Source organism: Carya illinoinensis, chromosome 1, assembly GCF_018687715.1.
Source record: "Carya illinoinensis cultivar Pawnee chromosome 1, C.illinoinensisPawnee_v1, whole genome shotgun sequence".
NCBI lineage: Eukaryota > Viridiplantae > Streptophyta > Magnoliopsida > Fagales > Juglandaceae > Carya > Carya illinoinensis.
Window position 1 is genome coordinate 57,932,132 of NC_056752.1, and position 22,438 is coordinate 57,954,569.

Below are 22,438 nucleotides of genomic sequence, written 5' to 3' on the forward strand. Positions count from 1 at the left end.
GGCCATGACACGACAGCGTCATCAGTTTCTTGTCCGCAAATTGATGCTTCTTGACCGCCCAACATCAATTTGAGGGGGGATGTTAGCGTGATATGCTCTGTGTTTCCTTATTTATCTTTAGACACTTGTATATATTTATTTACTTAGAATTTGTACAGAGGGCTAGTTTCAATACGTAGACAGATTTTATTTACTGTAATCTAGGCTTAATTCTAGCCGTGTATATTGCACTTTGGTGCCTTTATAATGACAAGAAATCCTCACAATGGGGGTATTCAATCCTTTTGACACCTCCAACCCTTTTCGTCTGGACCATGGAGACAGCCTAGCCATTACTATTGTTCCCGAGCTCCTCACTTCCGACAATTATGCCACATGGTCTCGTGCCATGCGTTGTGCTCTTTGTGCCAAGAACAAGCTTGGTTTCATCACTGGTTCTTTGCAGCAACCTACTAATCCCTTGGACCCCTTACTTGATCTATGGGAACGGTGTAACGATGGATTCAAAATTCTATCAGTCCATCTACCAAAACCAGTGTGGTGTTCATCGATAATGCTCAAGCCATCTGGAAGGACCTAGAGAAACGTTTCTCGCATCAGAACAACCCACACATTTTTCAACTTAAGAAGGCACTCTCCAGTCTTCTAAGGTTCTTCGCTCCGATTCAGGAGGAGAATATATATCTATTAAGTTTCAAATGTTCCTTCAAGATCAAGGAATTATTTCTCAACGTTCTTGTCCATATACTCCACAACAAAATGGAGGAGCTGAAAGAAAGAATTGTCATCTGCTTGATATGGTCCGGGCTCTCCTAATTGATTCGGGTGTGCCCTCTGCTGTTTGATGTGAAACTTTGTCTACTGCTGTATATTTAATTAATAGATTACTTACTCCAGTATTAGACAGTATTTCTCCTTATTCTTTGTTTTTTTGGGCACTCCCCAGACTATTCTCAATTGCACTAATTTGGTTGTGTTTGTTTTGTGCATCTTCCATCTCATGAAAGACAAACTTTCTGCTCAATTAGTCAAATGTGCTTTTTTAGGGTATAATTCTTTTCAGAAGGGTTTTGTTTGTTATGATTCTCAGGCTAAACGCATTCAAGTTTCTCGTAATGTGGTGTTCTTTGACAAACAGCAATTTTTCGTACTCATCTAGACCCTATTCCTCCTAGTTTTTGAGTTTTGCCAAATTTTTCAGATGAGGATATAACTTCTACACCAGCTTCCACTCGATTTAAACCTGGTTGTGTTTACACCAGGCGTAAATCATCTCATCTAGCATATCTGACCGCTCTTTCTGCCCCTTCCGAGCATCTACCCGTGGCTCCTGATCAATCCCTTGACACATCTTATGATCCAACATCTCGTCGGCATACTTCTAGAGTCTGCAAACCCCCGGATCGGTATGGTTTTTCCTCTCATTCTTCTATGACTGCTACACTTTCTTCTATTGCTATTCTCTCCTCTTATAAGCAAGCTATGGAACATGAGTATTTGAGGAATGCCATGCAAGTAGAAATGGATGCACTAGCGGCCAATGACACTTGGGACATTGTGTCTTGTCCTTCTTCTATGACACCTATTGGTAGTAAGTGGGTGTTTTTTGTGAAGCTTAGATCAGATGTGTCCCTTGAGAGATATAAAACTCATTTGGTAGCTTTGGGAAATAGAGAAGAATATGGGATTGATTATGACAAGACTTTTGCTCTTGTTGCTAATATGACAACTGTTTGTGTACTTCTTGCCATTGCTGCTTCTCAGTCTTGGCAATTACATCAGATGAATATGAAGAATGCTTTCCTTCATGGTGATTTAAAAGTGGATATTTACATGAAACTTTCTTTTGGTATGCCACTTTCCTCAGCTAATGATCTTTGTAAGCTGAAAAGGTCATTATATGGTCTAAAACAAGCTCCCAGAGCTTGGTTTGAGGAGTTCCGAAATACCTTACTTGAGTTTCAATTCACTCAGAGTGAGTATGATGCTTCTTTGTTCCTTTATAATAGTGATTCTAGTTTTATTTTCTTGTTGGTCTATGTGGATGATATCATTATTATTGGATCTGATATTGAATTTATTCAAAGGGTTTAGATGCATCTTCATAAGGTCTTTCATATGAAAGATTTGGGATTGTTGACTTATTTCTTGGGGCTGGAAGTTCATAATCAGCCACATGGTTTATTTATTAATCAACATAAATACACCCATGATCTTGTTCAGTTGGCTGGGTTGGGGGAGACGACTTCAGTTGATACACCTATGGAAGTCAACGTGAAGTATCGGAAGGCTGAGGGTGATTTAATTTCTGATCCTACATTATATAGGAAGTTTGTTGGGAGTCTAATCTACCTTACTATCACACGTCCAGATATCTCATATGCTGTCCATATTGTCAGTAAACTTATGGACACAACTCGGCACTTGCATTTAGTGGCTATTCGTCATATTATCAGATATTTGATTGGGACTCCTAATCGTGGGTTATTTTTTCTTGCTGGCACTTCTCTACAACTTATGGCTTATAGTGATACGGATTGGGCTGGTTGCCTAGATTCTAGGTGTTCTACAACTAGTTGGTGCATCTTTCTTGGAGATTCACTCATCTCCTGGAAATGCAAGAAGCAAAAGTGTGTTTCTAAATCTTCTACTGAAGCTGAATATAGAGCTATGTTAGCAGCTTGCTCTGAGGTGATGTGGTTGCGGGGAATTATTCAAGAGATTGGTTTTTCGCAAGACAAGCCAGCTCCTCTTCATGGTGACAACACTAGTGCTATTCAAATTGCTGCCAATCCAGTATTTCACGAGCGTACCAAATATATTGAAGTGGATTGTCACTATATTCATCAAGCCTCGTATCCAGTATTTCATGAGCGTACCAAATATATTGAAGTGGATTGTCACTATATTCATCAAGTCTACGAGGCTAAGTCTATTATTCTTCCTCATATCTCTATGAATCTTCAAGTAGCCAATATATTCACAAAGGCGATGGCTGGACAGCAGCATCAATTCCTAGTTAGCAAATTGATGCTAGTAGATACACCAACATCAATTTGAGAGAAGGGGGGGGGGGGGGGGGTATTAGTGGATTATATTTATTTAAATTAATTCCAATGTTTATCTATGTATTTCGGGTACAGACAGATTTGTACAGCTGTATAAGATTTGTAGGATTTGTAATTTGAATATTTAGATTGGGTAGATAACTATGGGAAACATATCTTATCCAAGATTTGAATCCTTTTAAGATAGAAAGTCAGATTTCGAATTTCCTATCTATGTAATCTATTTTTTGCTATTTATGAATGAGAAGGAGGAGGAAGAAATCATTCAGCAAAAGAAAATTGTTAATAATAAGTTAAGCGGTTCCCCTTAAAGGAAAAACAGGTTTAATGAATTATGCATAGTACATGTTACATGTTTATGTTAGTACAAGTATTAAGTATGCATGCTTTCCAAGAAAACCCTATGTTTATTATGTTGACTATATGATGTACTACTTATTGAGTATTCAACTCATTTTGGTTGGTTGGTTGTTTTTTATGGTTTCAAAATGTCTAGGTAAAGAAGATAGTGTTGACGAGCTGACGGTCAGGCATAGATCATGTTTCAAGGGATTTCAGGCTTCGTTAATAAGTGTTTTTACACAAAAAACAGTTTTAAATTTTCTTGCTATGGAATAATTTTTATTTAAATATTTTTCAAGACTGTTTTTATGTATATTTTCCAGTTTTTTTTTTTTTTTTTTTCAAGAAATGATATATTTTTCATCAAGTTGGGTCTCTTTACTGGGCATAGTTACGAAGCATAGTTACGAAAGTACATAACACTCCCAACCTAAAGGAAAGGGGTGCTACAAATGATCAGCAAGTCTTTATGATATTTCCCAATGAGTTTTATTTTATTGCAAAAATTTGAGGCATTGTTAATTTGTTACCTTTTGTAAGGGTTATGAGAGATTTTCATTGATATTCTTTAAGGATAAGCCAGGATTAAATTATAGATTTTACAAGAACAGGATGAGGGTTGAATTAATATTTAAAATTCAGATAGGGGATCCAGAATTCCTAATATTACCTCAGAAAAGATATATTAAGACTGATTTTTTTTAGGTGAATTAAGACTATGATTAAGGATAATCAGATATTAATGGCTTTTTATGAAATTAGTATGGATTTAAAGGTCTGTGAACTAGGCCTGCAACCCGATCTAGTACAACTAGGTTTGGGCCCAACCTAAACCGAATGTGTTATTTAAGGCGCCAATCCGAACTGACCCGATTCGAGCAAAAGAAATTCGGGTCGAACCCGTATGACCCGACCATTAAAGCTTGCAACATTGGTATTCAGTGTTGCAATAAAAATAAAAATAAAAATTTGCTTTCTACTCATCATTTACAAAATATATGATCTATATCTTAGACTCATTCTCATCCTCAATCTCAACAAAAAATCCCAAAAAAAATAAATGAAAACAGCATAACTGCATCTGCAGAAGCCATCGAGTAGCATCAAGGAATCTTCCTCAAATAGCAGCATCGTCCAGTACCAAGCTCCATTGGGTCTTCCTTCAACTCCGTTCTCTGTACAGTATTGTTCGTGATATCTTCACTATCTCTCTCTCCTTCTCTTCTTTCTGACGCTCAAAGCAGAGTACCATACCCCAAAGATATCGCAACAATTTCAGGATGGCTTTGCTTCCACGTAGCTTAAACGCAGCCCGATCGTAAGATTTTGATGCTTCTATGGCCGTATTGAAAGTTTCAAGCCACACCCACAAGCCTTTCCTATTGAGGTCGCGCATCTCAGTAGAAAACTTCTCCCACGACCATCTATGCGTTGATGAAGATTTAGACTTTCCAAGTGGCAGTGAGAAATTTGGGTGTTGGGCGGCTAGGTTTAAGTCTGAGAAGTGAAGATTTATATTTATACTCAAACCATTGGATGGGTTGACACCTGATTTAAAAACCCGCTGTTAGTCGGGTTGGAGACCCAATCAAATAGCAACCCAATAATAGTCGGGTTGGGTTGGATATTTTGATTGGGTCCAACGGTTTGACGGGTGAAATGCACAGGCCTACTGTGAACCAGACATAATGGTTTGAGGTTATTTGGAGTTAGGATAAATTAGTTATGATATTTACAACTATTGAAGGTCAGGTTGAGCTTTTTGTATAAAATTACCAGAACTCTAATTATGACTTGCACCTATCAGTTTATGAATCAAATGACATCGCAGCGCCTTAATTTCTGAATATGTTATAAACTTCGATATCAATAAGAAATTGATATAAATATCTAATAAGATCCTCTCATTGTTTGCAGTTAACATTAAAGGTAGGTTGCTCGAAACTAGTCCTTAGTGAAACTAAGTTTTTGAGCTCTCTATAGAAGGTACTCAATCGGTGCGTATTGTAGAGCGAGGTAGAAAGGTGGTGAAAGATATGGTTGTGGGATCCTCAGCTGTGAAATGGATGGTGCAAATGTTGGAGGAGTGTGCTTGCTCAAATGGAAAAAAGGAATTTTACAAAACATCCCCTGTAAGCAGCAGTGCTTTCATTGCACAAAGATGTTCTAATGCTTATGGAAGATTCCTGACTCTATTGGAATATAGAGGGGGTGGAACAAGAAGCCTCATCATAATCCCTAAAAAAGTGGAAGGGAAGGGCTGGAAATAAATGGCAATGGATCTTTGCGAGGTGCATGAAAGCGTGGGAACATCTGGGAAGAATTGATTAAAAGGGGCTGGAACCACCCAATGGAAAGACTTGGAAAAGGGCCTAGTTAATTCGTAAACGGAGGCTGTCCTGACTCCATCTGATGGTTCTGCCATTGGAGGAGTGCATTGTAGGCTGGAGGAAGCACAGAGAAGAGATGGGCAGTTGTTGAGGGGCATGGAGGGCAATCTGGACATTTCACATAGGCATGGTGTTTCCATTGTAGAGGCGTGATGGACACGTTGGTCAGACACAATGTCAGTTGACAGCACTTATGCAACTAGGGAGGGGGGGCGTTTTACTCAGTGGTCATGGTGCAGAGCAGATGACCTTAGATAGCTTTAACAGGGAGATAATTGGCTTGAGGGAGACAGTCGACAGCTTTATTCAGAGGATAAACCAGCATTTTGGGTTGGGCTTAGAATCTTCCGTGGTCTGTGGATGGTGTAAGGGAGAAAGAAGTATCTGTGGGGCTCATACCTCGTAGGCCGTAAAAGGAAAGGGCCAGCTTATATGGTTGTAAGATCTATAACCCAGTGTTGGCAGGCCAAAAACAACCCAGCCCCCGGGAAAGGTCCAAGCCCATTTGTCAACCCAACCTCCAGAACCGAGAAACCATCGTCGGTGCCGAGGAATTGCTGGATTGGGATAGCACAAACTGGGTTAACGTATGTGGGTGATTTGGTGGATGACATCCCAGTCGGCACTGTGGTGGCAACAATGCTAGTGATACTCGAGAAAGTCTCTAAGTTAGAAAATGTGACCGAAACCGCAGGGATTGAGGGTGTGATCCCACCTATGTCACCTCAAAGTGGTTCAATGGACATGGGCGATCTGGCAGATGACATCCTAGTTGCCATTGTAGTGGTGACGGTGCTGAAGTCACTTGAGGACGTCATACTTGTCTTAGAGGTAGAAAATCATGTCGAAATCGAGGGGTTTGAGGGTGTAGTCCTATTTGTGTCTCCTCAGAGTGGGTCAAAAAATCCATTAAAGGTGGGCTTTGGCTTCGGTAATGTCTCACGCCGGGGTGGTAAAATGACAATTGCAAAGGCCGAATTTTCCAAGGGTGCTATGGTTTTGTACAATTCAGATGGGGATGCGAAGGAGTATTGTCAAGGGTCATGTTCAAACTATCTAGTCCTCTGGGCAGCAATTGAGAGTTGTTATGGGAGGCACCTACCCCGTTGAACTCTGTAGACTTGATTGAAACCCAGGCTTCGGAATGGGTTCTCTATAAAGTTTAGGAGATCCAATGTTGTGTTGGGATTGTATGTAATGCTTTTAAAGACCAATTTATTGCCTTACTTGTAGTTGTTGAGGCTGGACAAAGACAAGCTAGCCTGGATGGTGAGCTCAACTCAGCTAAGAAAAGAGCTAGGGAGCTCAAACGGCTTAACTGGACAGTTAATGATTGGGCAAGTGAAAGGAGTTCAAATCATGGGAGAGCGAAGGGAAGGGCAAAGGAGATTGTACAATGAAGCCAAAAATAATTTCTTGAAGTGTAAGGAGGCTGAACGAGAAGTCGAAGCGCCTCACAATCTGAAATCAACTATGAATATGGTGAGGTGACATTATATGTTTACAAGAAACAAATTGGAGTTTTTCTCTTTAAGCATCATTAGGAGTTTATGGACGTGTAATTAGGTGGGTTGGCACTATCTATCCTCCAATGAAGCATCAGGGAGCATTCTAGTGATGTGGGATAAACGTGTGGTGGAAGAGGTGGCGGATGGCAGGGAATGAGTTGGTCAAGCTATGTAGCATTTGGGATATGCCTTGGTGTATTGGGGTGGTTTAATGTCACTCATTTCACGAGGGAAAGATCGGATCATTCCAACCACAATTCAGCAATGGTAGGCTTTTCTAATTTAATTTCTGACCAAGACCTATTAGATATCCCTCTTGCAAGTGGTTCCTTTACTTGGTAGAGCAACCATGACATCCTTCTTGGTCAAGGATCGATAGATTCTTGGTTTCCTCGGATTGGGAAACTCATTTTCCAAACTTCATTCAAAAGCATCTTCCCCAACTATGTTCAGGCCACTTTCTCATCCTGCTTGATTGTGGAGGACTACACAGAGGTCTAAGGTACTTCAAATTCAAGAACATCTGGCTGAAATCTAAGGGCTTAAAGCGCTTTATTGACCAAGTTAAAAAGTGGTGGACTTCTTATCAATTCCATAGAACTCCAAGTTATATTCTAGCATGTAAATTGAAGACCCTTAAAAAGGATTTGAAGAGCTAGAATGAATAGGTGTTTGGTAAAGTGGAAGGCTAGAAGAAACTACTCTTGGAGGAACTTAAGGGTCTAGAGAAAATATTGGAGGTAAGGGAAACGTCAGAAGTGGAAAGAGCTCACAAAACTCAAGTGTCTGTAGAACTTGAGAAGGTCTCCCTCATGGAAGAGAAATCTTGGAGACAAAAGTCAAGAGTCCAATGGTTGAAGGAGGGGGATAAATGTACCAAATTCTTCCATCTTGGAGACAAAAGACAAAAGTCAACGCCATTGATACGTTGTTGGCGGATGGGGTGACTATATCTAACCAAACTAAGATCAGGGATTACATTGCCAACTACTATGAGAATTTGCTTTTGGAACAATTTTCTTGGTGATCGAAATTAGACGGGCTTACCTTGACCCACAAGTAAAGGGTGGCTCGAGAGGCCTTTTGAAGAACTAGAGGTTTAGAAAGTCTTAAAAAGCATGGCGGGGGATAAAGCTTTAGGTCTGGGTGGCTTCACTATGGCATTCTATCAGTCTTGTTGGGAAGTGGTCAAGGGTGGTATCATAGGAGTCTTTCAAGAATTCCATAAAAATGGAAGGTTCAGAAAAAGCCTCAATGCAACTTTCATTGCTGTTATTCTAGCTCTTATTCCAAAAAAACTAGGGGTGGTTGAGGTTAAAGATGTATGGATAGTAGACTCAAGTCGGGAGAGCCAAGGCTTCTTTGCGAACTATATATGGTAAAGACCTATGAACGAGTAAATTGGATTCTTACTATATATGCTCGAGAGATGTGGTTTTGGGGTGAAGTGGTGCTCATTGATCAAACATTGCATCTCTACTATACACTTCTCTATCTTGATTAATGGCACAACAAGAAGTTTCTTTCAAAGCTCATTGGGATTGAGACAGGAAGATCCCTTATCTCCATTACTATTTGTTTCCATAATGGAAGCATTTAGCAAAATGATCTACAGAGTTGTGAGGGTGGTTTTATATCCGGCTTTTCAATGGGAGAGGCAAATATTGGATCTCTCAATATTTCTTATCTCTTATTCGCCAACAATACTTTGTTATTTTGTGAGGCTAGCCTTGATTAGTTCATTGAGGGCTCTCCTTCTATGCTCCAAAGTTGTTTCTAGATTGAAGGTGAACTTGGGCAAATTAGAGTTAGTTCCGGGGGATTAAGTGCATAATGTGGATAGTATGGCTTCTATCTTAGGATGTAAGATATCGACCTATGAAATATCTTGACCTCCCATTGGGTGCTCATTACAAATCAATATCCATTTGGAATGATGCACTAGAAAAGATGGAGCGGAAACTTGCTAGTTGGAAGCGGACGTACTTATCCAAATGTGGTAGAGTTACACTTATCAAAAGTACCATCTCCAACCTACGACTTATTTCCTCTCTTTATTTCCGCTTCCATCAAAGGTGGCTCACCATTATGGCGGGAGTTCCTATGGGGTGGGATGAATGATGTGTTCAAATTTCATCTAATAAAACGGGCCACCATTTGGTCCCCAATTTCCATAGGAGGTTTGGGTATCCGAAATTTTTTTTTTTTTAAAGGTAAAAAAGAGAATTTATTAATCCACGTAAATAGGCAAAACGCAAGTACACAGGAAGTATACAAAAAAGAGCCTAATTACAAAAACTATACAGGAAGTATAAAAGTCATTAAAACTTGTTCCATTCAATACAATAGAAGAGGCTCAAAGCAACAATGTATGAAAGAAAAAATCCCTAAAACCATCCGGAGAGTGTTCCCTATTCTCAAAACAGCGGCCATTTCTTTCAGCTTTTTAACAAGGCGTTGTTGGGCAATAGCTATGGAGATATACCATAGAACATAAAGCTTTGTAGAGAACAATTTTAGACTCCAAATATAGTAGAGCGTGTGATACTCCGTATTTACGCGTATTTTTATTAAATGATTATTTAAATTATTATAATTAGTGGTTCTTTTATTTTAAATTAAACATGTTTCTCGTTATATTATCTTATGATTTTTAACTTGTGAGATTTAAATAATGTGCTTTCTTGATATTAATAATTACTTCGCATTTAAATTACTCTCTAGCTTGAATTATTTTATTGTTGTGCTTGAATTATTTTATTTTATTAATATTGAGTTGTAGCGTTTTTATTTGGCTTTTATTTATTTTATAGTGCTCGTTATTTTAAATTAGTCTATTGTTGGATTTTATTATTTTATTATACTAAGTCACTGTGTTCAAATTAGTTTTATTTAAATTGCTGTTTTGAAATATTTTCGTTGGATCAATTTTATTACCCAAGTTGTGAGAATTGGACCTCATTTCTTTCCCTCCATTTTTCTTTTTCCCTTTTTCCTTTTCTTTTTCTTTCCTTTTCCCTTCTATTTCTTTTTCTCTCTTCCTTTTCCCTCCCTTGCACCCGACGAGCTCCCATTCCCCCTACCCGATCCACTCTAGCTGCCGTGACCCAACCAGAACACCACCACCCACCGGCCCAACTCATACTAGCGACCTCCCCTACACCGGTCTACACCCCCCATAGCCTCCTCCGCCACAGTAGCCAGCCCGAAACCCACGAGTTTCCCTCCCTCCTTCGTCTGTTTTCTTCGTCCTCTCCTGTGCGCCGCCGCATGCTGGTGTGGCCAATACCATCCCGCCCATTCTGTTCACCTACGGCCGGCGTCCTTCCCCTTCCAATATCAACCCCTCTTGTGCCGACGTTAACCGCCATGAGAGAATCAAAGCCGCGGCCCTTTTGTGTTCCAATGCTGCCATCGCACCGCCGTTGGCTACCATATCTTCACCACTTCTTCATTGGCCTCCCAGTAACCCAAACCACCCTTCCCCAACTCTAACCCTCCACCGGTGAAGCTCAACCATCACATTTTTCGATTTGGGCTTTTTGGCCTTCAACTGCCGCCTACACCACCACCCACAGCCAACCACCTCTACCTTTAGCTTCACCAACACCCCTAAGCCTTAACCTAGACATCCTTAGTCTTCGTTTGTCTCCATTCAAATTTGGGTATTCTAAGACCCACAGCCATAATGCATTTTGCACTGTGACGTTGCTTTGCCAACACCTTTTGCAGCTTATTGATCCTCTGAAAATTATATTATAGCGCTGTAAGTATTTTTTAAATAATTTTTGAGATTTAAATATATTTTGCATTAATAATTATTTTGTGAATTTGATTGGTTGTGCCGGACTGAGTTCAAGGAGTCAGGGGTCGGTTGGATTGGAGAACGAAGTTGTTTGTGTGATTAGTTGAGGTTGGGATTTTTTGGTTGTTGGATGTTCATGTCTTGTCATACATGGCATAAGTGCATGCATACTCATGTTTGTAAAGGAAAACTGAGTTTTCGCATAATTGCATGTATGTTCATGTGTTGGAAATGAAAACTGAGTTTTCATATGTAAATGAATTTTTGGGTGTGTGTGTATCATGACCCTAAGCCGAGATAGGGCATTATCTCGGTGGAGTTACTCTGGTCACTCTGGAGCAGAATATACTGAGTGACGTCCCCTGAGTTGTCACTGGGCGACAACAAGCTCAGACGATATAGTAATGTCGTTGTGCTAACTCTGTGGCCCCTCTGCTGGCGAGGGCTAGATGATGCCTAGTCATGATACGCATTGGGCGCGGAACTGGGTGAGAGCCAAAGTGTGCCAATGATCCCTAAGGAAGATCATGGTGCATACAGTAAAATTGGATATCTCACAAAATGGCTAGGTTTTGATAAATTATATTTATGTGGACCATTTTCTATTTCTGGAAAAATGGTGGAATTTATGTTAGGCCATTTTCTGGGAAAATGATGGATGTTTTAACGGAAATGTTTTGAGCCAAAATGAGATTTTGGCATGCGTGAAAAATTATTCATTTTGGAAAATGATGATTTTTGGGCCTCGTGCATCTATCATCATGTGCATGTATATTGTTGTTGCATGAATGTATTTTTATTTTGTGAGCTGTTTGGATTATTACTTACCTACAATACCGTCCTTTAGTACCATAGATTTTGATGCAGATGTCGAGGAGGCTGAGGCTGAGGAGGTGGCTCCGCCGGAGGAATGATTTGGTGCCACTTGCTTTTATATCGGAATTTGTTTCCCGCTTTTGGATCTTGTGTTGTGGTTTTATTAAATTTTTACTAGACAACTGTAATATTTTTTGAAACGCTTGTATTTAAACGAATTTGTATTTAATAATTATGGTACTTAGTTGATTGACTTTAACATATCCACTGAATCTTTTGTCTTACAAGTGTTGCATGTGCACACACTTAACACTTGTCATTGAGGTATGTGACCCGTGTTATTATCATCCCGACGCCTTGATTTTCACGTGTCCGCACGTGGGAGTTGAAGGCATAATAGAGCGTGGGGAGGTTGGGGCTCAAACAAGGTGAGTGGATCCCATGGGATGGGGCTCTTGAAGCACATTCAGCATGGATGGACTGAATTTTCTAGTTTTACCCATTTAATGCAGGTGATGAGTCCCGAATCAAATTCTAGCATGATATATGGTATGGTGATAGGGCACTTAATGAAGCCTTTCCAAACTTCTTTGGTATAGCAAGAATGAAGGAAGCCTCGATTGCGGACCTCCTTGACCAATCTAGCAGCACTCCCCAATGGAATATCACATTTCTTAAGAGTTGTCCATGATTGTGAAGTTGAAGCAATCTTTGAATTTTAAAATCTAATTTATTTTGTTCTTGTGACGGGGGAGGTGAAGACAAGCTTTTTTGGCGACCCTTGGCGAAAGGGAAGTTCACATTATGCTCCTTCTACCAATCCATCTCTAAGCGTAATGTAAATCCATTTTCGTGGAAGAGCATTTGAACGATATCCTTCTTTGTATGGACATTCTTTAGGGAAGATTCTCACTATCAACAACCTAAGGAAACGACAAATCATAGTTTTGGATTTGTGTTGCTTGTGTAAAAAAAGCGGAGAATCCATCGATCATCTACTAAAGCATTGTGAGATTGCCACGACTTCGTGGAATGACTTCTTGCTAGGGTGGTTGTAGCTTGGGTGATGCCTTCTGCTTCATGGAGAGGTCTCCAATGCACTTCTCAGATTGCCGCAATTTGGAAGATGGTTCCAATTTGCCTATGGTGGTGTCTTTAGGGGGAGAGGAACGAGCAAAGTTCCAAAGATCGAGAGTGGTCATTGGATGAACTTAGAACATTCTTTTAACACTTTGTTCCAATGGTCAATTGTAATAGATTTTAATGGCATGACCATTCACGAATTTGTTGTAACACTAGAACATCACTCTTAGGTGTTGCTCTTGTATTATGACCCATGTATTACGCTTTTGCCTATTCCTCTTCGATCAATAAAATCTTATTTATTGATAAAAAAACATCTAATAGGTATAAAGGGTGAAATATCGAAAGAAGTGAATCTCAATAATGAGCATAATGTAGTTCCAGGTTGTTTTTCCTAATAGATTATTGCATGATCTTTGAGAGATGAATGTAGGACTCATAAGTTAAGAACTTAAACATATAAAAAAAGACAAGCTGAGAGCTTATGAACTTCAGTTCTCGGGTAAGATACTTCTTTTATGGCTTCATAAGAGTGATCCCACTCATGTTCTTTTCTTTTTTTTTATAAGTAGTGATCCCACTCATGTTCTAGCAAGGTGAATTTATGTTTGGTTAAGGAATTTAAGCAAATGAAAGTTGACAACCTAGTTAAGTGGATTTGATTAATCTAGACATTGTAAAATGCCTAGATAACTTTTAAGAAAAGTTTATTTGAAACTTTCTATTTGGGCTGCTTTACTTTGTTGCATTAAAAAATATACTATGATCACAAAATGTCTTGAAAATTTGAAGTTATTTCACGAAAAAATATAGATCGAACCATTTTATGTTATGTTTAAGAAATACATGTATGATAATAGGACAGCATCCTGACTTTAAGAAAAATATGCATATCTTGCCATACCTATAAAAAAAAAAACGCAAATCTTGCCATGAAAATTCATATATTAAAGGATGATGCTTATGACTTCATGAAATGTGCAAATGTCGTATTATTCATAAAAAAAAGAAAAAAAAAATGTGCAAATGTCATATGCTTTGAACTCCAAGGGTTATGAATTTGCATGCACCTATGGGTGACAAATCATATTAACAAGTCATGTCAAGTCGTCTATATTATACACTATGGGTCAACCCGAACACAACCCGTTAAGCTTAACAGGCCAGATTTCCAAACCCTAATACGACCCATTAAAATAATGGATTGACACGACACGACCCGTTTTGACCTGTTATGAATTAATTAAAAATATATTGACACAGCACGACCTGTGTCAACTCAATTATATAAAATGGTTGAATTGACTCAAATAATCCATTTGACCCAATTAATATAATTTCATATAAAAGTTAAAATCACAATATCTCCTAAAAATATAAAACTAACTACATAAGTTCAAAATTTTTTGATAAGTAATAATCTTTATTGAATAGAAAGAGACTAGGCAATGCCAAGTACACAGGAAGTACACAAAGTGAGACACCTAGTTACATTCTAGTAAGCTATAAAGAAAATATAAACTCATGAACATTCCTGCCCTTTAGGACATAGCAGAAAACCATTGAAAAATAGAGAATACAAAAAAATTCCCGATTTCCCCCACTCCACGCCCCTTATTGTTAAAGTACCTATCATTCCTTTCTGACCATAAACACCACATTAAGCACAAAGGTATCATCTGCCACACAGCGGCCAATTGAGCGCTACTGTGAGGCCTATTCCAGCATGCAAGTAGCTCCACCACACTCCTAGGCATAACCCAACTCAGCCTGGCTCTACTAAGGATTCCAGCTCATAACTCCCCAACCACCTCACAATGTAAAAGCAAGTGATCTATCAATTCCCCACTCTTTTTACACATATAGCACCACTCCATGACAACCATACATCGCTTTCTAAGATTATCAACCGTTAAAATCTTCCCTCGTGCAGCTATCCAAATAAAGAGAGCAACTTTGGAATGTACTAACACCTTCCATTTACTCTTCCACGGAAGGAATGTAGGCTGTTGGATTGTCAAAACCTTGTAAAAAGATTTAACAATAAACTTTTTGCTCCTCATGTGAGTCCACAACATTTGGTCACCTCCATTGACACCTAGCTTTGCTGAATACAAATAACTGTAAAAATCTACCAGTTCTTCAAGTTTCCAATCCTGAGCATTTCTTGTAAAAGTGACATTCCAAGTTACCATCCCATTGGCATGACATAGTACTTCTAAAATTGGGACCTGCTGATTTCCAGCCAAGTTAAAGACTACTGGAAATACAGTGCAAACAGGACTCTCCCCACTCCAAACAACTAACCAAAAGTGGGTTTGTGCTCCATCACCCACCTCAAACTTGAGATGTTTTTCAAAAGTGTTCCACCCTTTCTTATGAATTTCCATACGCTTACTCCATAAGACCCCCTACCCTTTATAGAACACCATCCCCCCAACACACAACCATACTTGTGATCAATGACCTCCTTGCACAGCGAGTTCCCTTCCATTTAGTACCTCCACAGCCACTTCCCTAAAAGTGTCTTGTTGAACACACACAAATTTCGCACCCCTAATCCCCCATTCTCAATCAGACAGCTCAACCTTTGCCAACTCACAAGGTGAAATTTGAATTCCTACCCCATGCCCCCCCACAGGAAAGCTCTAAACAACTTCTCTATCTGGTTTCCCACCCCACTGGTAATGGGAATAGAGAAAAATAGTAGGTAGGGAGATTGGAAAGGGTGCTTTTAATGAGAGCTAATCTCCCCACTTTTGATAGGTATAACAGCTTCCAACCCGATAATCTTTTCTCAATCTTCTCTACCACTCCATCCCAAATACTTTTAGCTTCCAACCCCTTCCTACAAAGCATGCAACTCTTCCCAAAGGATATTTCTCTGCACTTCTGTATGTCTAAAAACTTCTTCCACTTCTCTACATCGGACTTGAGGGCTTTAAGTTGACCTGCCACTATGAAGCTAGGAGTACCATCAAAAGAATAACCATCCCACCAATCCTTTACCTTCTCCACGAATCCTTCAACCTCCAACCACATATTCTCAAATTTGAAGGAATGCCTACCCCCATGAATGCCACCACAATCAAGCAAAATTGGAAAATAATCGGAACATACCCGCGGCAACCTTTACTGGCATAGATCCGGGAAATGCGTCTCCCAAGAAGAAGAGACTAAAAATTTATCAGCCGTGACCCTCCTCGCCTATTGGACCAAGTATAGGCCACCCCTCGCAATGGAAGGTCCACAAGATTCAAGTCAAAAATTAGCTCTGAAAAAGCGTCCATTGTACCTGTCAATGTAGATGCCCCGTCCCTTTCAGTAGGGAACCAAACAATATTAAAATCATCACAAAAAACCCAAGGTAAATCCCAAACGGAATGTAGACCCGCCAATTCCTCCCACAAAAAACTTCTCTCTCTATCTGCATTGGGCCCATACACACTCGCTAGAGCCCACGTCCAGCCATCCTCAATGTTTTTAAAAGACACAGCCATTGAAAACAACCCAATACATTCCTCAATCATCTCCACCACTCGATTATCCCACATCACCAACAACCTCCCGAAGCCCTCGATGAAGCTAAATAACACCACCCCACAAAGTAGCAGCCCCACAGACTACGGATTATGTTTCTATAAATACCACACAACTTAGTCTCTTGAAGGCAAACAATGTCAACCTTCTAGATACGGAGAAGAGATCTAATGCGAAGGCACTTATTCACATCATTGACCCTCTTTACATTCCAAGAAAGGATTTTAGGCATTAATAAAAGACAATGACCCCCTCCCTCCAACCTCTCCCTCCCCACACTTCCTTCCTTGTTATCGTAGTTAATAGAACTCTTTAGGCATTTCAAATCCTGGTCTTGTTTCACTGCTAATTTTAGAATTGTAGTTCTCCCTACCTCTATCGCAATTAGAAGGGCCTTGGAACTGATCTTCAAACCCAGGACACGATATCCCCACACATTCATGAAGTTTCTCAACTTCTTTTAGCACCCAGTCCGAAGAAAAACTATACACCAGCTTTGGAGAAAGAGTATGTAGCGGGATGGGGCTATCCATCTCATCCTTATCACCCTCAACCCCGCTGGTCACAATATCCGTAGTATGATCCCTCAACTCAACCTCCTCCAAAACATCTGGCCCCCTTCCAATTCCAACAACCACATCTCCTTATTGATGTCCCCATCTAATATAGGCTCAATTACCTCCTCTTCCTCTAAAAAATCTAGAGAGAGCACGGTTTTTTTTACTTCCCATGCTTTGAAAATTCATCTTCTACTTCCGGCACCAGAGCCACTGTCTGAGTTAAGGCTAAAGAGACGCCAGTGACCGTCAACGTGGTTTGTGCATAAACCGGCAACCTATACGTGAAAATGGGCTCACCACTTGGTTCTGCAACTTTCTCTAGTAGAGTTTGCAATGCCGAGGGAATGATTTGTGCATTTGAACTTGAGCCGGCCTCACAGAACCTCTACATTGGCATCAAGGAAGTGCCGATGACCTCCGTCGCACCTTTCTATGCAAGTTCCGATAACATTGAGCCAGTTGTGCCGTCGGGAATGCACCGAGAGTTGTCTCCATTCTCAGGGCATTGTTGGCGCCATGACGTCCTCCAACGGGACGAAGAGCGGCAGCAAGGTCGCCTGAGGCCTCATTGGCGACGACGGCTTAGGCCCACTCACCAATGGGCCTGGATCTTCATGTTGTTTCCATCTTCAACCGAGGGCTGTTTCTTCATCACCTAGGCTAAAGGCCCTCCCCTTCCCCTTCCCCATTCCTTCCTTACTGGGCCCACTGGGCTTGCCCTAGCCCATTCCACTCAAACCCAAGCCCACTTCATCCTGCCTCAAAACGCACCGCTTCAACCACTACATTTTATTATACAACTCTCCCATCTGCTTTTCAATATCAGACAACGCTTCCATCCAAGTTTCCTCTTTCGAGACAACATAGCCTCTGCCATCCCTTCACCACACTAAGTACCTTCCGAAAGAGCTACCATCTCTAACCTAGGCAGACCTACCATCTCTGCCTTTTTTGCATCTTGATGCCCCTCAAACTGACCTTGGAGTGCCTCCCTATAAGACGGAAGCGGCAGATTATGCAACGGAGGAGAAGGCCTTCATGGGTGACTACCGCTGTTTTTCCCTCCCAAAACAGAGGAAGTTGCAGAGAGCTGCTTCAACATATCCCCGAAAATCCTCCACCCTACCCCATCCCTCCCTTCCGGAATCACTAACAACCTATGCCGCTTCAGTTTGCCAAACTCCGATAAGGAAAAGAACCGCCAAGACCTGAGCCCCATTTCTTCTCGATCTAAAAAAAAATTTGGATGAACCCCCATTGGCTACACCTTCCTTCACCATGATAGCTAGCCATCCCAACGATTCTAGATCCATGGAAATGTATTTCACAGCGCAACAACTGCTCTCCGTGATTCTCTACCACCTACCATTGACCTTCTTGAACTCAAAGCACTTTTGATCAACAATAACATTCCTATTTGACCCCTCGCGACACAACTGGACTTTAAGGAATCCCACCAAATTCTTTAAAGTTCAAAATTACAATCTAGAGGAAGTGTGGAAGGCGGTCATAAATTGTGAGAACTGATTTAATTGAGAATTAAGAGAGAATGAGGGTCTGAGAGAGAGTTAGGAAATATGAAATAGGGTTAGGGTATTGTTGTTTATAAGTTAAAAAGGCTATAATTGTGATTTTGAGTAAAAAAATTAACGGGTCTAAACAGGTCACTAAGGGGTTAGGCGGATTGACCCGTTAGTGACCTATTAATGAATCGTGCCTCAATGGGTCAACTTGTTTCGACCCAAACCCATTAATTTTGTGTTGCATTCATGTTGGGTTAAAGGATTCTGTTACATATTGCCACCCCTACATGCACCCAAGTGAAAGAAAAATTGATATAAAAAAAGTGAGAACCTTATTGTAACCCTATGGCAATGTGAGGAATTTGTAATGAAGATTTTGGAATCAAAGCTCGTGAGTGGGGCCTTCCTTTCTTTAATGGGACCTTTCATTGCAGCCAAAACAATGGTTGTGTGGTTACTGGGGATGGCTTTCTGAGTGGACCATAAGAGAATGAAGTTGAGGTTAATAAGGGAGGTCATTCAAAAGAATGATGTTTCTTCTTAAACGAGGGATGGGAAAAGTTGATCCCAAAGGTTGGATAACATAACTTAGTCATATAGGGTCAAAGTAGTATAACCACAAGTGAAATGGCTTAGGGATATTTCACATGAATGTTCTCCCCACTTAGCTCAAATATGATATTACGAACTCAAGTTATTTCTCAAGTTCAATTGAAATGACTTTTGTACAAATTATGACCTCGTTTGGTTACACAAACCATCTCATCTCATCTTATCTAATTGTTACAAATTTCTCAAACTCTCATATAAAATACAATCAACAATTCAACTTTTTCAAATCTCAAAACAAAAATAATATTAAAAAATAATATTCTAACGATATTTTATTCAAATTTCAACTTTCATCTCATCTCATATGTGCAACCAAAAGAGGCCTCTATGTCAACACAAGGGAAAATGTTGGCGTGATATACACTAGTTTGTGGTTTCAAACTTGCTTATCAATAAAATAGTTTGTGGTTTCAAACTTCTTAATGTCAATGACTATGACACAATATGGTTTATTTAATGGTTACTGAATTTTAGTTATATCATTAAGAATTGCTATTCTATGGGAGGTTAGTTTGTGGTTTCAGACTTCTTAATGTAATTGGTTATGATACATTATGATTTATTTAATGGTTGGTGGCTTTTAGTATTTTTTATTTTACATGAAATTGATCTTATGCACTCAGTGATCTGCTAGAAAGAAAGAAAGAACAAATTTACTTATGAAAATCATATGGTAGTTATTTACTCACAATCCCATTTTTAAGAAAGTATCATTCCCTTAATCCCATGGTTTCAGGGTGTGACAGCAGGGCGGGGCAGGGCTGGGACCTCTTCCCTTGCTTGACAAGACAAGTTCTATCAATTGCAATGCATCAACTAGTGGAATGTAACACAGTGCATAAATATCCCTTGACACGTACCACATTAATTCGGAGATCAATTTGTGAGATCATAGTGCCCGTTACAATTGAAATACTGAAAAACCTAAAAGACAAGCGAAATTGCATTGATGTGTAACGCTTGTTTCCAAGGGAGCTAGGTTGCCAACTAAGAAGAAGAAACATAAGTACAGACCCGGCAAAGCATCTGGAGCAAGAAATGCAAGGTACTAAATTTTAAAAAATGATATGCCTATGCAACGTTCCAGAATCACATCAATCTTTGAGAACTTGGCCATGCCTCGGAAGAATGTGTTGTGCATCAATCAATTGATCATTTATTTTAATTTATATTTCCAGAAATTTGAAGAAATTTATATTACTTTAGTTTATAATTCCAGAAAATTGAAGAAATTGATAACAATAATTAAAGAGGGATTTGAATTAAAAGAACTTACTGCGAAAGCAACGATAGCCGAAGAGAGGGCGAGAAAGCCATACTTGGCCATGCCTTCGGAGAGGCCAACGAAGGTGTTTGCTATCCCAAACATAATCCTCCAGAGCAAAGCACAAACTAAAAGTCCTCCGGCCCCAATGAGAATCAGAGAGTTTCTCCTCAAGAAAGCCTCAATTTGCAACCCAATAGCTTCGCGATAGCGGGAGAATGTGGAAGTAAGAGCTGTGGCGGGCTTCTCCCGGAAAACCCTTTTGCCCAGGTCCGGATTCGTGGAGAATAACCTAACCCCAAACCCAGCACCAGATATAGAGCTATGACCTGGTTTAATCGTGAAAAAAAGCAAGCTTCTGGGAGATAAAGACGATGTGTTAGGATTGACGGCTTTTGAGGAAGTGGGCCTTGAATGGAATTGAGAGATCATGGAAGTCCTTGAATTGACGGGTGAAAGAGAAGACGAGTAAGCTCGAACAGAAGAGGCAAAGGCATTATTTGGATTTGAAGAAGACGAAGGGGTGCGAATTGGTTTTGACAGCTGACAGTAGTGAATAAGCCTGACAAGACCACCTCGAATCACTCTTACCATGGGTTCTGACATTTCTATTCTCCAACTATGATAATATGCAACACAAAAACTCAACTCTCGGCAATATCCCCAAATATAGTAGATGACAAAGAAGAAATAGAAATGAGCTTCTTCTTCTCGTCTTGTTAACGCTCTCTCATTCCTCTGCGATAGAAATTAGAATTTGTTTTACACAATACCATAAACTTGCAGTTGCTCTCAGCTCAGAGCTAGCTCAAAATTAATCGAGAATGTCAGAAAATCAATCAAAAACAGTATTCCGGTACCTTTTCCGGAAGCAGTATTCCATTCCGGCAACTTTCATTGAGCTAATCGGAGCGTAATCAGTACGGTCGGATTTGATTTTAAGCAAAATATAAGATTCAATTAATAAAAATTTTATGTGCAGTCCTTTTTGTGTACTCTTTTATGCACTCTAGTGATATGATTGGTTGGATATTAAAAAAAATTAATTCAGCCAATCATATCAGTGGAGTGCGCAGAGAGTATGCAAAAATGACTGTATGTAGCATTGCTCTTCAATTAATATGTACTAGCTTTAATTTTTTAAAATCGATTACGCTATCCTTTTAAATTGGTATTTCAATTTTATCAATTTTCAATTCGGTTCAAATTTTCGTTCTCTTTCCATAAAATCCTAACAGACCAGATCGATCGACGGGGGTGGGAGCTTCGGCTCCTCCCCCTCCCTTTCCCCTTCTTCTCTCTATCTGCTGTTTCTGTGTTTTTTTTCCTTTTGTTTTGAGTTTATGTAGGTTTTCAGGTAAATAAAGGAGGGGAGTTTCGGCGGGATCGTTTCCAGCCATCGACTGTCAACATGCAACCCATCAGAGCGTTGGACAGTTGCCGATCTTCAAGACCACCGAACGCGGGGCCGAAAGAGAGGGAGCGTAGCCCGCACGTGCGGGACGGAGTCTCAGACAGACCTAGAGCGTGGCTGTCACGCGCCACCGGGGAGCCACTTGCCGACTCAGAACCTGGCTTTTCTGGGTCCTAAGACTCTGGGTGATCACCGAACGACTGTCGGACTCCCTCTAAGAGTGGTTGCGTTGCACGCACCACTGGTTTGTGTTTTTTCTTTTCTCTCGTCAGTTTTATTAGTTTTTCTGAGTTTTGTTTTGTATTTCTTGTTGTAAATTGAGCGGGTGTTGAGGTTTTTTGACCGGACACAACCCGAGGCTCGTGCTGTGGAGAAAGGCAGTCGGTGTTACGGCCAGTGGAGGTTCGGCCAACCTCTGATGGAGGTTCTGTGGTCCGCACGCAAGCTGAGTACTCGTGTTGTGCTTGGGCTCCTGAGGCTGTCGTCTGGGGTAGGTGTGCCGCCGGGCCCTCA

At 40.2% G+C, this 22,438-nt stretch overlaps 1 protein-coding gene across 2 annotated transcripts in view; it reads right to left on the reverse strand.

Annotated features, from left to right (window-relative positions):
* LOC122292922 overlaps positions 1–21,501 on the reverse strand; it is a 34,297-nt gene extending 12,796 nt beyond the window's left edge. The window contains exons 1-2 of one of the 2 annotated variants that reach the window (XM_043101495.1): positions 21,372–21,501; positions 20,524–21,249 (exon numbers count right to left, since the gene is read on the reverse strand). In XM_043101495.1, coding sequence (XP_042957429.1) covers positions 20,524–21,117 — 594 coding nt within the window. In that variant the 5' untranslated portion in view covers positions 21,118–21,249; positions 21,372–21,501. Of the gene's footprint in view, positions 1–20,523; positions 21,352–21,371 lie in introns of those variants that run through there. The other variant, XM_043101487.1, reaches the window with a different exon arrangement.
* Between the last annotated feature and the right edge of the window lie 937 nt (positions 21,502–22,438).